At 41.7% G+C, this 13377-nt stretch overlaps 1 protein-coding gene across 4 annotated transcripts in view; it reads left to right on the forward strand.

Annotated features, from left to right (window-relative positions):
- fnbp1l (formin binding protein 1-like) overlaps positions 1 to 13377 on the forward strand; it is a 42066-nt gene that overhangs the window by 26059 nt on the left and 2630 nt on the right. For 2 of the 4 annotated variants that reach the window (XM_027166528.2, XM_027166529.2), the window contains exons 3-15: positions 2047 to 2097; positions 4142 to 4289; positions 5993 to 6055; positions 6741 to 6845; positions 7080 to 7208; positions 7335 to 7481; positions 8487 to 8690; positions 9267 to 9419; positions 10446 to 10487; positions 11513 to 11622; positions 11832 to 11964; positions 12616 to 12710; positions 13156 to 13298. In XM_027166528.2, coding sequence (XP_027022329.1) covers positions 2047 to 2097; positions 4142 to 4289; positions 5993 to 6055; positions 6741 to 6845; positions 7080 to 7208; positions 7335 to 7481; positions 8487 to 8690; positions 9267 to 9419; positions 10446 to 10487; positions 11513 to 11622; positions 11832 to 11964; positions 12616 to 12710; positions 13156 to 13298 — 1523 coding nt within the window. The remainder of the gene's footprint in view (positions 1 to 2046; positions 2098 to 4141; positions 4290 to 5992; positions 6056 to 6740; positions 6846 to 7079; positions 7209 to 7334; positions 7482 to 8486; positions 8691 to 9266; positions 9420 to 10445; positions 10488 to 11512; positions 11623 to 11831; positions 11965 to 12615; positions 12711 to 13155; positions 13299 to 13377) is intronic. The other 2 variants (XM_027166530.2, XM_027166532.2) reach the window with 2 other exon arrangements.

Genomic DNA, 13377 nt, shown 5'->3' on the forward strand with positions numbered 1-13377 from the left:
TTTTACGAGACTGATTATTTTGCATATATGGACAACAGACAGGCTTTACAGAATCAGGAACATTTAGATAACCGCAAACATTGACAAGGCCAAACATAATCTCACATTTATTTTGGCCTTTGCCAAACTAACTCACTCACTCACTCATTTTCTACCACTTATCCGAACTACCTCGGGTCACGAGGGAGCCTGTGCTTATCTCAGGTGTCTTTGGGCATCAAGGCAGGATACACCCTGGATGGAGTGCCAACCCATCGCAGGGCACACACACTCTCATTCACTCACACACAATTTTCCAGAGATGCCAATCAACCTACCATGCATGTCTTTGGACCGGGGGAGGAAACCAGAATACCTGAAGGAAACCCCAGAGGCACGGGGTGAACATGCAGACTCCGCGCACACACAAGGCGGAGGCGAGAATCGAACCCCGACCCTGGAAACTGTTGTCTCACATTTCTAAGCATAGTATTCTATAGGGTTTCTTATTTCTACAGCAAACAAAGATTTCTTTTCATTAGAACTAAGAGGCTCGACATGATAGTGCCTTAAGGTCCATCAAGACATGGCACATGGTTGTTGGCCAATTTCCAAGGTTGGAGTGGAAGTCCTCAGCCCTGCTGCACACCTTTGGGATGACGCTGACTACATGCCAGACCTCCTCACCCCGGATCAATACCTGACCTCACTAAGGCTTGTGTATCTGAACGGGCAAATCCCCCAAGCCACTTGTCAATATCCAGCAGATGGTGGATTTTCTGAATAGTGGAGAATATATCTTAAAAGGTGAACTAAATCTGGAATCGGATGTTCATCAAGCAAATACGGCCATGATGGTAAGGTGGCCACATACTTGTGGCCATAATAGCCACAGAATAACCACGGTAGCATAAACAGCTGAAAAAATTAATGCTAACTAACCCGTCGTCTGCCAAAAGCACCTAAGACATGGATATAAGAACTGAAGCATGGAGCAGTGGGAGAAGTTAGCCTGCTATCATGTTTTCTTTTAAATCACGTGGGCAGCCATGTTTGTGTATGGCACTTATCTGGGGAAGAGATAGCACCAAGAGGCAGTATGATGCTTTGGGCAATGTTCTGATAAGAAACTTTGGGTCTTGACATTCATGTAGATGTTACTTTGACATGTACCACCTACCTAAACACCGGTGCACACCTTCATGACAGCGTAATTCCTTAGTGTCAGTGGCCTCTTTCAGTGGAACATTGCAAAACCTGTTCAGCAATGGTTAAAGGAACGTGACAAAGAATCCAGTGTTGATTTAGCTTCCAAATTCCGCAATCTCGATCCGAGGGATTCGTTTGTCCATCCAGATGATGGAGATCCCACTGCACATCTTCACATCTTAAATGATCATCATCTTAAAGGATCTAGTGCTAACTACTTGGTGCCAGTTACCACAGCACAACTTCAGAGCTCTTGTGGAGCCCACATCTCGACTGGTCACAGATGGTTTGGCGGCACTTGGGAAACCTTCGCAGGATGTTCTGGCTGACCGGTGTATATCTTGTTTGGAATCACGTTATCTTTTAACAGTTTGGGATTCTGCTGTCACACCTCATACACAGACTCCCATGTATGTGAGGAAGTGTTGCGTTCCTTGTCAGTGTAATCAGTGTAGGTGAGCTCTTTAGAGAGAAGTACTCACGGTGAACAGTGAATTAGAGGAAGTTTGTTTAACAAAAGTACAGTTCGACATTTAATTGGGGGAAGAGAACTCGCAGAACTCCCCCTACACACACACACACACACACACACACACACACACACATACTCGCACAACAACTCTCACTATCCCTCAAGAGAGGAACATACGTAGCAGACTCGCTTCCCTCAAGAGCTTGTATTTATTAGAATTCTGTCCCTTCTCAAATTATTAGGAAGAAGTGGGACAAAGGGAGGAGAAATTAACATAGTGTTGGGCTTCCCTCTTGACTTTGACCTAGTTTAACACTCTCACTGTTTACTTTCATTTCTTTTATCATACACATGGTATGTTTTTGATGTTTGCTGTTGTCCAACAGGAGCCTGGTGAAGAAGTACTGCCCTAAGCGCTCCAAAGATGATGAGCCCAGGTCTGTGAATCCACACACACACACACACACACACACACACACACACACACACACACACACACACACACACACACACTGACATAACAAGCATAATTATTTTGTCCCTTTAAAAAGGAACATTCCAGTTATTAAGGTCTTTGCTGTGATTTTTATAGTTTCTAAGGAAATCTTTTGCACTGCACTTTTCAAGCAATTCAATTCAGTTTATTTGTATAGCGCTTTTAACAAATTCCCATTGTCTCAAAGCAGCTTTACAGAAGTATGGAAACAGGAGAGAAATAAATAAATAAATAGATAGATAGATAGATAGATAGATAGATAGATAGATAGATAGATAGATAAGAATAAAAATAAATAGTTGAATATATACAATTGAAGTTTTAAAATGAATTTAAAAAAGATTAACTTTTAAAATACCATATATCTATCCCCATCCCTAATGAGCAAGCCGGTGGCGACGGTGGCAAGGAAAAACTCCCTGAGATGATAAAATGATGAAACCTTGAGAGGAACCAGACTCAGAAGGGAACCCATCATCATTTGACGCTCTACAGTAAATAGTGTAAATAGTGCAAGCACAGAATGTAGATTTTCTGTGTGAACTCAGGACATGGATTCCTTCAAATTTCACAGTTAGATAGTTTGTACTATGAAGCTTGAAGCACTGTGAAAACAAAGAAAGAAGAAAAGAGCTGTCATCCTCAGTGTTGCCTGTCACATGGCCTGTGCCACTTCTGTAACCACCAACAAATTGTTCACGGGAGGCCACGCGGTAGTCTGTCAGTGAGCCGTGTGCCAGAGCTCAGATCTCTGCAGTAGACAGGACAGGGAGTATCGGCTAGCTGTCATTTCACTAGCCTCCCTTTTGCCCTAATAAATTCCATTAGCCGTGCATCATTAAACGTGCGGCGCTCCTGTCTTTAGAGCCTTCCATCTCGAACTACTGGAGTGGGAGGGATATTAACAAAGCTTGATTTTGATAAAGCATACACACGCCTTCAAAAATGTCTTCCTCCCTGCAGTGTGTGTGTGGGGGGCATTTAATAAAGTGAGTAGGTCATGCTATTATCCCTGGCGTTCAGTCAACATCAACAGACTCCAGTCCTTAAGAGCAGATACTGCAATAATTCTGCTTGTGCGGCTCCCTGTCTTAATAGTAATAATATTAAATATTGAATAATAGTAAAAAATATTATATATTGGGTCGGTTTGTCTCTCTTGGTGTGTGTGTGTGTGTGTGTGTGTGTATCGCTGCATGTTTTTCGAGGTGTATGTACACGTATGTATTATTGTTGGGGTATGTTGTGTGTCTGTCTCTCTTATCAATGTATGCATGTGTGTCTGATATTTGACTGCCTTTATGTGTGGCTTAGTGTGTTGGTATTTGTGTTTGTGCAAATCTGTCTCTATGTACAAGTATCTGTGAGTTTGTCGTACCTTTTGTGTTGGGGTTTGTTCTGTTGCTTTGCGTACATGTCCCTGGGTATACAGTATGTCCATCTGTGCTTTTGTCAGTTTGTGTGTATTTTGTCTTTGTGTGTGTGTGTGTGTGTGTGTGTGTGTGTGCATGTGTACCTGTCCATCTGCCTTTGAACCCAGTAACATTTGGAGCATATGGGGATTTGCATCAGATGGTTTGTGAACACATTGTGTGTAAGCCCTCATTAGTGAAATGATTGTTTGTGTGTGTGTGTGTGTGTGTGTGTGTGTGTGTGTGTGTGTGTGTGTGTGTGTGTGTGTGTGTGTGTGTGTGTGGTGCAGTGTGTAGTTGAGGTGTGAGTATATGATGTGTTTCAAGTCAGTGAGTAAAGTCCCTCTCATTGTTCTAAGTGCATTCACTGGAAAACTCCCTCTAGTCTTTCCTCCAGTTGTTTTGTAAAAAATCAGTGTACACAGAAGTATTTCTTTTACTATGGCGAATCGTTGGTGCAACAATGCAGCACACTCCGCTGATTACAAGTGCTGTAATTAAATGCCTGAGCTTTTAATATCTTTCTGATGAAACTGCTGAGTGACTGACCTCGCGTGCGTTACTGCTTCCCAGGTTTACATCATGCTTGTCATTCTACTCCATCTTGAACGAGCTGAATGACTATGCGGGTCAGCGAGAGGTCGTTGCCGAGGAGATGGGCCACAGGGTGTATGGTGAGCTGCTAAGATACTCGCAGGACCTGAAAGCTGAGAGGAAACATGTGAGTACTGTTGGTTTTTGCCACCTAGCAGGTGCTATGAGCTTTACAGCTCGCCTTACTTGCATATGTCATGTAAACTGACAGTTTTCATAGTATACTTGTTGCTTCAGCAGTGACATGGAAGGTTACGTGAACGAACACTTACGTGATCTTCGTGCTAGAAAAATATTAACGCCCGTGTAGCAACAAACACTGATCAATATCTGGACTGCATCAACGGAAACAATACAGCACTGAACTACAGCGACACTAATGGGACAAAAGCTACAGTACATTTTATCAGTAGTCTGGAAAAGTCATAGTATTGAACAACTATAATGAAATAAAACGGGGAAAGAATAGAAAAAACTGCTCGAAACAGTTCTATATCGTTTTGTGTCCGTAGCTGTGTTTCCACAAACTATTGCTTTACATATCCAGCATGTAGCCCTTTATACCGACCGTTTTAAAAAAAAGAACATTTAAGTGCTGTGTGAAAAGATTGCGCTACGTTCATGAACGTTCCAAGGGCCAACTGGGAATGTTTCTGATTTCCCAATAGGAAAGATGGGAAACAGCTGTATACTGTGGGATTCTTTGATGATTGAAATGGTAATTCGTCTTCCTGCTATTTATTTATTTATTTATTTATGTATTTATTTATTTATTTATTTATTTATTTATTTATTTAATCAACCTGCTCTTTCGTGTAGTTTTCAATGCTATTAACGTATGGATTTACACGTCCACTTAAAAATAAAATAAACCACTTTCTAAACTACTTGGAAAAACAAATTTCAGTTTTTGTAGTTTTGTGTCCGACTTCAGACATCCGAACTGGGAATAACAAAAGAAATCTAGGTTTATCGACACACACGTTAAAAAAATATGTAACATGAGCTGTGTTTGCTTACAGGACCGTTTGATTGCATTTGGAGAGCATCAGGTTTCAAATGCACATAACAACAAAACTAACACTTCCGTTCTCGGTAGTGAAAGCATTCAGGCACAAAGGTTACTTTTCTACATAATAGGTTATTAAAAGGACATTAAACCTACTTTTTTACTCGGATTTGTCTGAATCTGTTTAGATAAAGATTTTTCATTCCAGTCATTCATATTATTAACAGATTATTATCCAGGATAGAGATTAGCCTTGATTAATTTCGTCCTTGTAACTTTCGGGATGTTTTGTCAAGTCAGACCATGAAACTCGAGGGGAAATTAACAGGGGGATTTCACACTGGCAGTTTAGTCCGAAACAGAGCACCGTTCGCTTGAAAAGCAGGTAATGCGAAAGAAGCGCACCGTGGAACTGAACCTGAGACTAGCTATAAGAGGATGTCTGAGTTCGGTTTGTGGTGGAAAATGAGCGCAAGTGCACCGTGGTTCAGTAGAGGAAAGTGAGTCTGAAACCAGATCAAGGCTTTACACCACAGTGAGCATAGCCAGTGTGAAAACCACCTGAGAAGAAATTCGAAATGCTGCCAACACACACTGGGTTAAGCCCAAATGCTACTATAAATAATACATGTAAAATTGTTCCTGCACAATGCATCAGTTTTGTGTACATTGTTTTTCCTCAAGCACAAATTCCCATCCAATTTTTTATAAGAGGTGTAGGAGTTGTCATAAGAAGCTGGTGGATGGTATTAAACAGTGTGTTGTGTTTGTGTGTGTGTGTGTGTGTGTGTGTGTGTGTGTGTTTGTGCTGTGCTGTGCAGCACCTCCAGGAGGGACGGAAAGCTCAGCAGTGTTTGGAGCAGTGTTGGAAACAGATGGACAATGTGAGTATTAAATCTTTGTGTGTGTGTCTCTGTGTGTGTCTCTGTGTGTGTCTGTGTGAGTCTGTGTGTGTGTGTCTCTGTGTGTGTGTCTGTGTGTGTGCGCGTGTGTGTGATTGACAGAGCCTGCAAGATATTCAATATACATCTGTGTAAAGTCCACATATGATAGTTTGTCTGTCTCTAACACAAGGACATCTTGGACACACTTCCTCACACATTCTCTTTCCTGCATGACACACAGAACACCGCGTACACAGCAGTTAATGTATGCTGTAGTCAAACTGGATTGTTTTTGCAGCTTTATGGCTAGTGCAAGTGCAAGCCAGCAACAGCTGAATCTCGCATCCACAGTGGCCATGTTGTAATGCCTTAGGTATTCTGTTGCACTGTCCTGAAATTAAACACAGATGTTCTGACAAACTGCAAAAAAAATTATTTTTTTTAACCACATTTCCTCCTTTGTTTGTCTTGATTGTTTACTGATAATCTCCTATATCTATAAAACTACTACACCGGACCCTTGTCGTCTTTTGAGAGGGAGTCGTTGCTGATGTGAAAAGCAGGGTGCTGAGTGAGGCATCAGTGAGCAGTGACTGTTACTTCCTGTGGAATTGAATCATGTTTCACCTTCACTAACCTGAAATGTGTCTCTGTGCATGTGGACTGTCTCTGGTAAATGTGGCAGAGCAAGAAGAAGTTTGAGCGAGAGTGCAGAGAAGCAGAGAAATCCCAGATGCTCTTTGAGAGGTTAGACAACGACATCAATGCCACAAAGTCTGAGGTGGAGAAGGTAAGCAAGAGGCTGCCAGTCATCATGGGTTAGTCACACAATTTTTGCTCATATCACTGCTTGTTAAAAGTGCAGTTGTAACCTTTTAAAAAGTTTATAGCATTTTGTTTCTGTCATGCAGACTGGCCTGCGTTTTTTTTAAATTATTTATTTTCTGACACTTTTTCCCCTCCTTGTCTATATTTATTCGTATTATTATGCTAGCACAGTTTGAAGGAAGTGCTTCTTTTCCAGGCCAAGTCCCAGCTGTATTTAAGAACCCACATGGCAGACGAGAGTAAGAATGAGTATGCAGCTCAGCTGCAGAACTTCAACGCTGAACAGTGGAAGCACTTTAATGTGGCCATCCCACAGATCTTCAAGGTAACTCTTCACTCTCCTGTTGTATTGTATTTCACTGAATTGCATAAAAGGAAATATAGTGCTTTTAGAGTAGGACTAGAGAAAAGCTCAATGTGTTTAATGTGTGTGTATACTGTTCTTTTGCAGAACATGCAGGACATGGATGAGCGTCGGACGGTGAAGCTAGGAGAGACGTACCGGAGCTTTGCCGAGGTGGAGAGGAAAGTCATCCCAATCATTTCCAAGTGTTTAGAAGGCATGGTGACCGCCGCCAAAAATGTGGACGAGCGCAAGGTGTGCAGTGATGTACTACAGTGATGTACCACAGTGATGTATATTTCCACTGCAAATAACCAGCCAGATTGTTTATACACAAATTCTTACCTGGGAAAAACATTACAAAGATGCATCCTCAGTTGGAAAGGCAAAGCTAGGGGCACAGTGAACCAAATATTATCATTTAATTTGCATTAAATTTACTCACATGTTTAATTTATTTAAAAAAATGTGTTAACAAACTGAGCTAAATTTGACCTGGACATGTTTTTCGTCCTCGGGTCATCAGACAAAGCAGTTTATGAAACTCAGCAACAGAACCTAAACATTGGATGCTAAAAAAAATCCTTTTTGATTATTATTGGTAAACAGACAATTAGAGTTGCATTTGAACAGTAAAATTCTGTTTCTCTTTACGTCTTTAGTAAGAACATGCTGTTCTATCAGTCGGGACATTTGGTTTTCTTTGTGTCTCAGTTGTTCAGTGATGTTTCTGCTGGTCTTGAATCATTTCTGGGAAGGAGTAGTCGAGGTATGATAAACATGGTGAGAAGCAGGGTTTGGGATAGGGAGGTAGCTCAGCATCGTAGCCAGCATTGCACAATCCTTCCCATGATGCTCTTTAAGTCTTCAGCCTGTCGCTCTTTTTTTAATTGGCTCAGTTTCATTCTGATTCTATCCCTCCACCCACAGACTGGACCGCTTCCCTGTACCGTTCACGGAGGAACATTTGAGTAACGATGGCGTGTTTGCTGTTATGTTCATAAGAGTAGCTCATCCTTTCCCGAGGGCTTTATGTTGTTCTCAAGAAAGGCTGCATTTATGATCACATGATTTTGTGGGAAACCACACCTCTGTGACTGCATTATCAGGCACCTGTTTACACAGTAACATGGCGCATTACCTAATGCCTATACTGTATAGGAATCCGATATTTTCATCTTATTTTAGACAAATGCCATTTTTCCCTCACAATCTCACACTTGTTTTGAGTATTTTAACCTAATCTCTTTTTTCACTCAGGACTCCTTAATCGTGGTAGAGTCATTTAAGTCCGGATTCGAGCCACCGACTGACTTTCCCTTCGAGGATTTCAGTCAGAACATCCAGCGCACAGGGTCGGACGGTACTATCGGTACTCCCAAAAACGACCCAGGCAAACCTGACCCCAAGCACACGATCGGAAAAGCAAAGAACAAACTCTGGTTGTTTGGGAAAAAGCCCAAGGTAAGACTTGCACACAGGCATGAATGCAGAATCCCATGGGCATGCTAACACACACACCTGGCTAACTTGAAAATTCAGAAATGGCTGTCTAGCTGTTGGTATGATGTTTTTAAATCAAGTGCACATGCTTTTAGAGCAGGTTACATAAGCAAAGTCTTACAAGCCAGGACAAGACTTTAACCTGCCAGGGCAGTAAAGGTTTTGACATGCGGTTAATCATTAACTTGTTATTTGTGGACTTGGGCCTCACACTGACATGTTAGCAGGGCTTTTATATTTTCATTCATTTAAGTAAGTTTGGGGAGGGGGGGGTGTGTGTGTTACATGATTGCTTGACCAAGGTCAATTTTACTATGCATTGTTTTTTTAACCTTGTAGCCATTAATCATGTAATCATCTGCCAAATGCCGTAAATGTAATTGTAATAATGCCCTTCATTTGTTAGTTGTCTAAACACATACTTAGTGATGTAGCTGATGAAACAGCAGACTTTTTTATTTCAGTTCATTTGCTTGCATTGTTTTTTTTGTTTTTTTTTTGACTATTGGTGTTTTGTTTTGTTTTTTTTTGCCCCAGCTTCCCCCTCCTGCCCCTCCCCCACCCGTTCCTAGTGCCCTTTCTGCCCATTTTCAGTCTTCTAAATTTCCCACTGAGCGAATAACTTACTGTCTCAATGAAATGAGAACGGTTACATCCAAGATCCCTACGTTCCGGGGTCTAAAGAGAGGGGTAAGAGCTGCTGGCGCTTGTATGTACACCTGCGTGCTTTTGTGTGCATCTGTGTGTTTTCGCAGCGTTTTTGACTGTTTATATTCCTGCAATTTTAAGCTTATGGAAACGGCAGGTTTGGGGTGAAGATTTTATTATAGTTACTAAGGCCTTTGATACACCAAGCTGTAGGGGCATGTGGTAGCTTAGTGTTTAAGGCATTGGACCAGTGTTTAGAAAGGTCAGGGATCCCAGGTCCACCAAGCGTCCACTGCTGAGCCCTTAATGCTCAGTTGTATTAAAATTAGAAAAAAAAAAGTAAGTTGCTCTGAATAACTGCAAAATGCAGATAATGTTAATGACATGACGTGACATGACATGACATACGGATAAGTACGGTGACCCATACTCAGAATTCATTCTCTGCATTTGACCCATCCAAAGTGTGCACACACACAGCAGTGAATACACACACACCCTGAACACACACCCGGAGCAGTGGGCAGCCATTTATGCTGCGGCGCCCGGGGAGCAGTTGGGGGGTTCAGTGCCTTGCTCAAGGGCACCTCAGTCGTGGCCGGCCCGAGACTCGAACCCACAACCTTAGGATTACGAGTCAGACTCTCTAACCATTAGGCCACGACTTGCCCAAAAAGCTGACTGATGGCCATAAAATGTCGCTGACTGATGATCGGCTGAAGTTTTTGCAGTGTCTCTCTGACTGCTGCCGTGAGTCGTTCCCCCGACAACTCTGACTGATTGTTGTGTTGAATGTGGAGTTAGCAAAGTTGTCTGTTCCCTGTGTGCTTTATGTTCTATGTGCTTCTGTTAGGTTGCTGAAGCTAGTCATATGTGAGGTATTTAGGCTAAATTTCAAGTTGTATAAACACATTCACAGATGTGTGAGGAAGGCACTTAGGCTGTGTGTGTGTGTGTCTGTGTGTGTGTGTGTGTGTTTTGGTTTCTGTACAGAGTCATTTTTCTTGAACTAATTTTAGCTTATTCCCTCCATGGCGATGTATCTTTACCATGTACACTGTTTCACAGGGCGATGTTAAGATGACAGGAAGTAATCATCAGATGACCTTGGTAAAGCAGTTCTTCATTGTTGGTTTGGTGGGTCTTAGCCCATTTAGAGTGTTAAAATTAGATCAGAGGAAGTTGATACTACACTATGGGGCAGGACAAGGCTTAAGATTCTGGACTGTCCTGTTTATTGGGCTGCAGCTGGTTTGTGTATGCCTGCTTTTCCTAGTCAAGCTGGTGAATTCAGTGTTTGCAGGGGGTTTTGCAATGACATCTAGCTGCAATTTGTCTTGTTCTCTGTAAGCAACTGTTCTTTATGACCTGTAGATACTGGTCTTCAGCAGATTTGTGATTAACAGCTGATTACAGACAACAAAATGTCTTTGTGGCACCCCACTTAGCTCTGAGCTTAGGTTATTTCCTGGATGCGCACCCAAAGCCTTGCTGCTTAAAGAAGATGGTCAATAATGGTCTGTAATCTGTGGAGAATGTGTGTGGACTACCATTATAGCACTAACAATGCTGTTCTGTGCTTGCTTTGTTAACTACAACTTACCCAGCGGAACCTTTATAGCATGATCTTTGTGCTGAGTTTCAGCCCCAGCTGCTGCATCAGCATGATGCGGTGCTGTTAGTTAATGTCTAAAGCCCTACTTGGAGCCACAGTATTGACCAACGCTCATGAACTACTTGTGTTATTGTGTGTTTTTGTGTTTTTGTGAATTGCCTGGTCTAACCACAACTGCTCAGTGGTCAGTAAAGCTGGTGAGTACAGCAGCACTTTAGTGTGAAGTGCTGTAGAGGTAGCTGGGATTAGAGCTCTTCCTGTTTTACAACCCCCTTTTTTCTCTCAGATGTCCTTCATGAAGTTCTTTGGGCTAGGGCAAATTCGGTGCACTTAAAAAGCAGAGCATTTTTAAAAATAACAAACTGCTCCTTGAAACAGTAAACGGTCCTGTGGAACTCTGATGAAGGACACTTCTTTTGGGATTTGTTTTCATTACATAATGCTCGCTGAGGCTGCATGAAGGTGTTCGAGCACGTGTCTAAACATGTCAGTGGCTAACCACAAAGTTCCGTCTTCCTAGGCTCCAAACCTCGAAGATCTCAGCCACCTGCCTCCAGAACAGAGACGCAAGAAACTTCAACAGAGGATTGACGAGCTTAGTAGAGAACTGCAGAAAGAAATGGACCAAAGGTTAGAACTTGAAAAATGAGCAAAAATAAAGGGAATGTGTTTCTTTAGAAGATGCAAGCTTCTTTGTTTGCTTGTTTAGTCTTTGTCTTTATTATAGGTAAAAACTTAAACCCAGTAGTGAAGTGTTAAGGAAATAATAGAAAGTCTTGCATTGCATGGCATGCATTTTTTTTTTGTGAATAAATTCTTTCTGTAAATCCGTCTCACAGAGATGCGTTAAATAAAATGAAGGATGTCTATGAGAAGAATCCTCAGATGGGTGACCCAGGTAGTCTCCAGCCCAAGATCTCTGAAACCATATGCAACATGGAGAAGCTGCGCTCTGAGATACACAAAAATGAGGTAATCTCCCCAGTGAACTCATTGTTGCTGTGGTCATATAAGGAAATTGAACCCACAAAGGCACATCTGGAGAAATGGCTCAGTGCTGGATAGTCCTGTGTGATAGTGACCCCTGGTGGAGCAAGACAGACAGTGCACCTGTACGTCATCATGCCAGCACCATGTGCCTTGAGTGCCTTAAGGACTCCTGGTTACTGAAATTTTGGTCTTTGAACTTGAATATAATGCCGTCCGCACAGCTGTGGTGACTTTTAATACATTGCAGTTTCAACAACTAGGAATTCCTCACTTACTTGCCATACACCAGCATATGGAGTATGTCTCACCAGTGTTCCTAAATATTTAGAAATATCACCAGTTTTCTTTCTTAATAATTAAATACGCTATATTTCCTATAGCGCTATAGATAAACAATGATGAATACATGATATAAAGAAACACTTATTTTAAACTTAAAATTTAAAATTTCACACACACCTGTGTCAAATCAACATGTTTCTTTTTCATTAAAATGAAGCTTCTTCGGTTTTCTTTCCATTCTCCTTCCCAACAGCACTCATCATGTATCCGATTGTATTGTTCTGTTGCCCAAGCCTTAATTTCTAGTGCTAATACTCTCACTCTCACTCACTCACTCACTGACTCTCTCAGACATGGCTGGCAGAAGTGGAGGGGAAGCAGAGTTCTCGTAGCGAACGGCGGCCCAGTTCAGATGTGAATCATCACGCCCCTCATGGCAGAGAGAGGTGCGTCTTTACACTTCAGCATGATCACATCGATTATTTCTTAAAAAAAAAAAAAAGCCACAGGAATGCAAAGGATGTTAATTTGTGATTTGAACGGATGGGAACGAAAGTGCGTATGATGCTATTACACACATGAATCAGCTTTCAAAACAAGCTTTTGTTTTGGTTTGAACATCTTTTGTCACACTTGGTCAGATTGACCCATTTCTGACCAAGAAATATATATTGTATATTGCATTAATTATATATTGAGCTTATAGGTTAATTATATAATGTATTTGGACATATTATTTCAGTAGGCTTGCACATGGCGGACTAGTTTCTTGATACCAAAGCTGTTGATAGAAATGGGATTTGAAAGTCTGATGCAGTAGTTATTTCATATCCTTTGTCCTTTATGGAGGTCATTACTGAGCTGAAGCTGTCAGTTTCTCTGTTACTTTAGTCCTGAAGGCAGCTACACGGATGATCCTAACCAAGAGCACCGGGCACCCCCCCAACCTGACCAGCACGATTTTGACGATGAGTTTGAAGATGATGATCCTCTTCCTGCAGTTGGCCACTGCAAAGCACTCTACTCATTTGATGGTACACAACTTGAAGTCTGAACAGATAAATCCCTGCAGTGTTTGTGCTTCAGTAAACTTTATAGTACGCATAAGTTTTA

This window comes from Tachysurus fulvidraco, chromosome 14 (genome assembly GCF_022655615.1).
Source record: "Tachysurus fulvidraco isolate hzauxx_2018 chromosome 14, HZAU_PFXX_2.0, whole genome shotgun sequence".
NCBI lineage: Eukaryota > Metazoa > Chordata > Actinopteri > Siluriformes > Bagridae > Tachysurus > Tachysurus fulvidraco.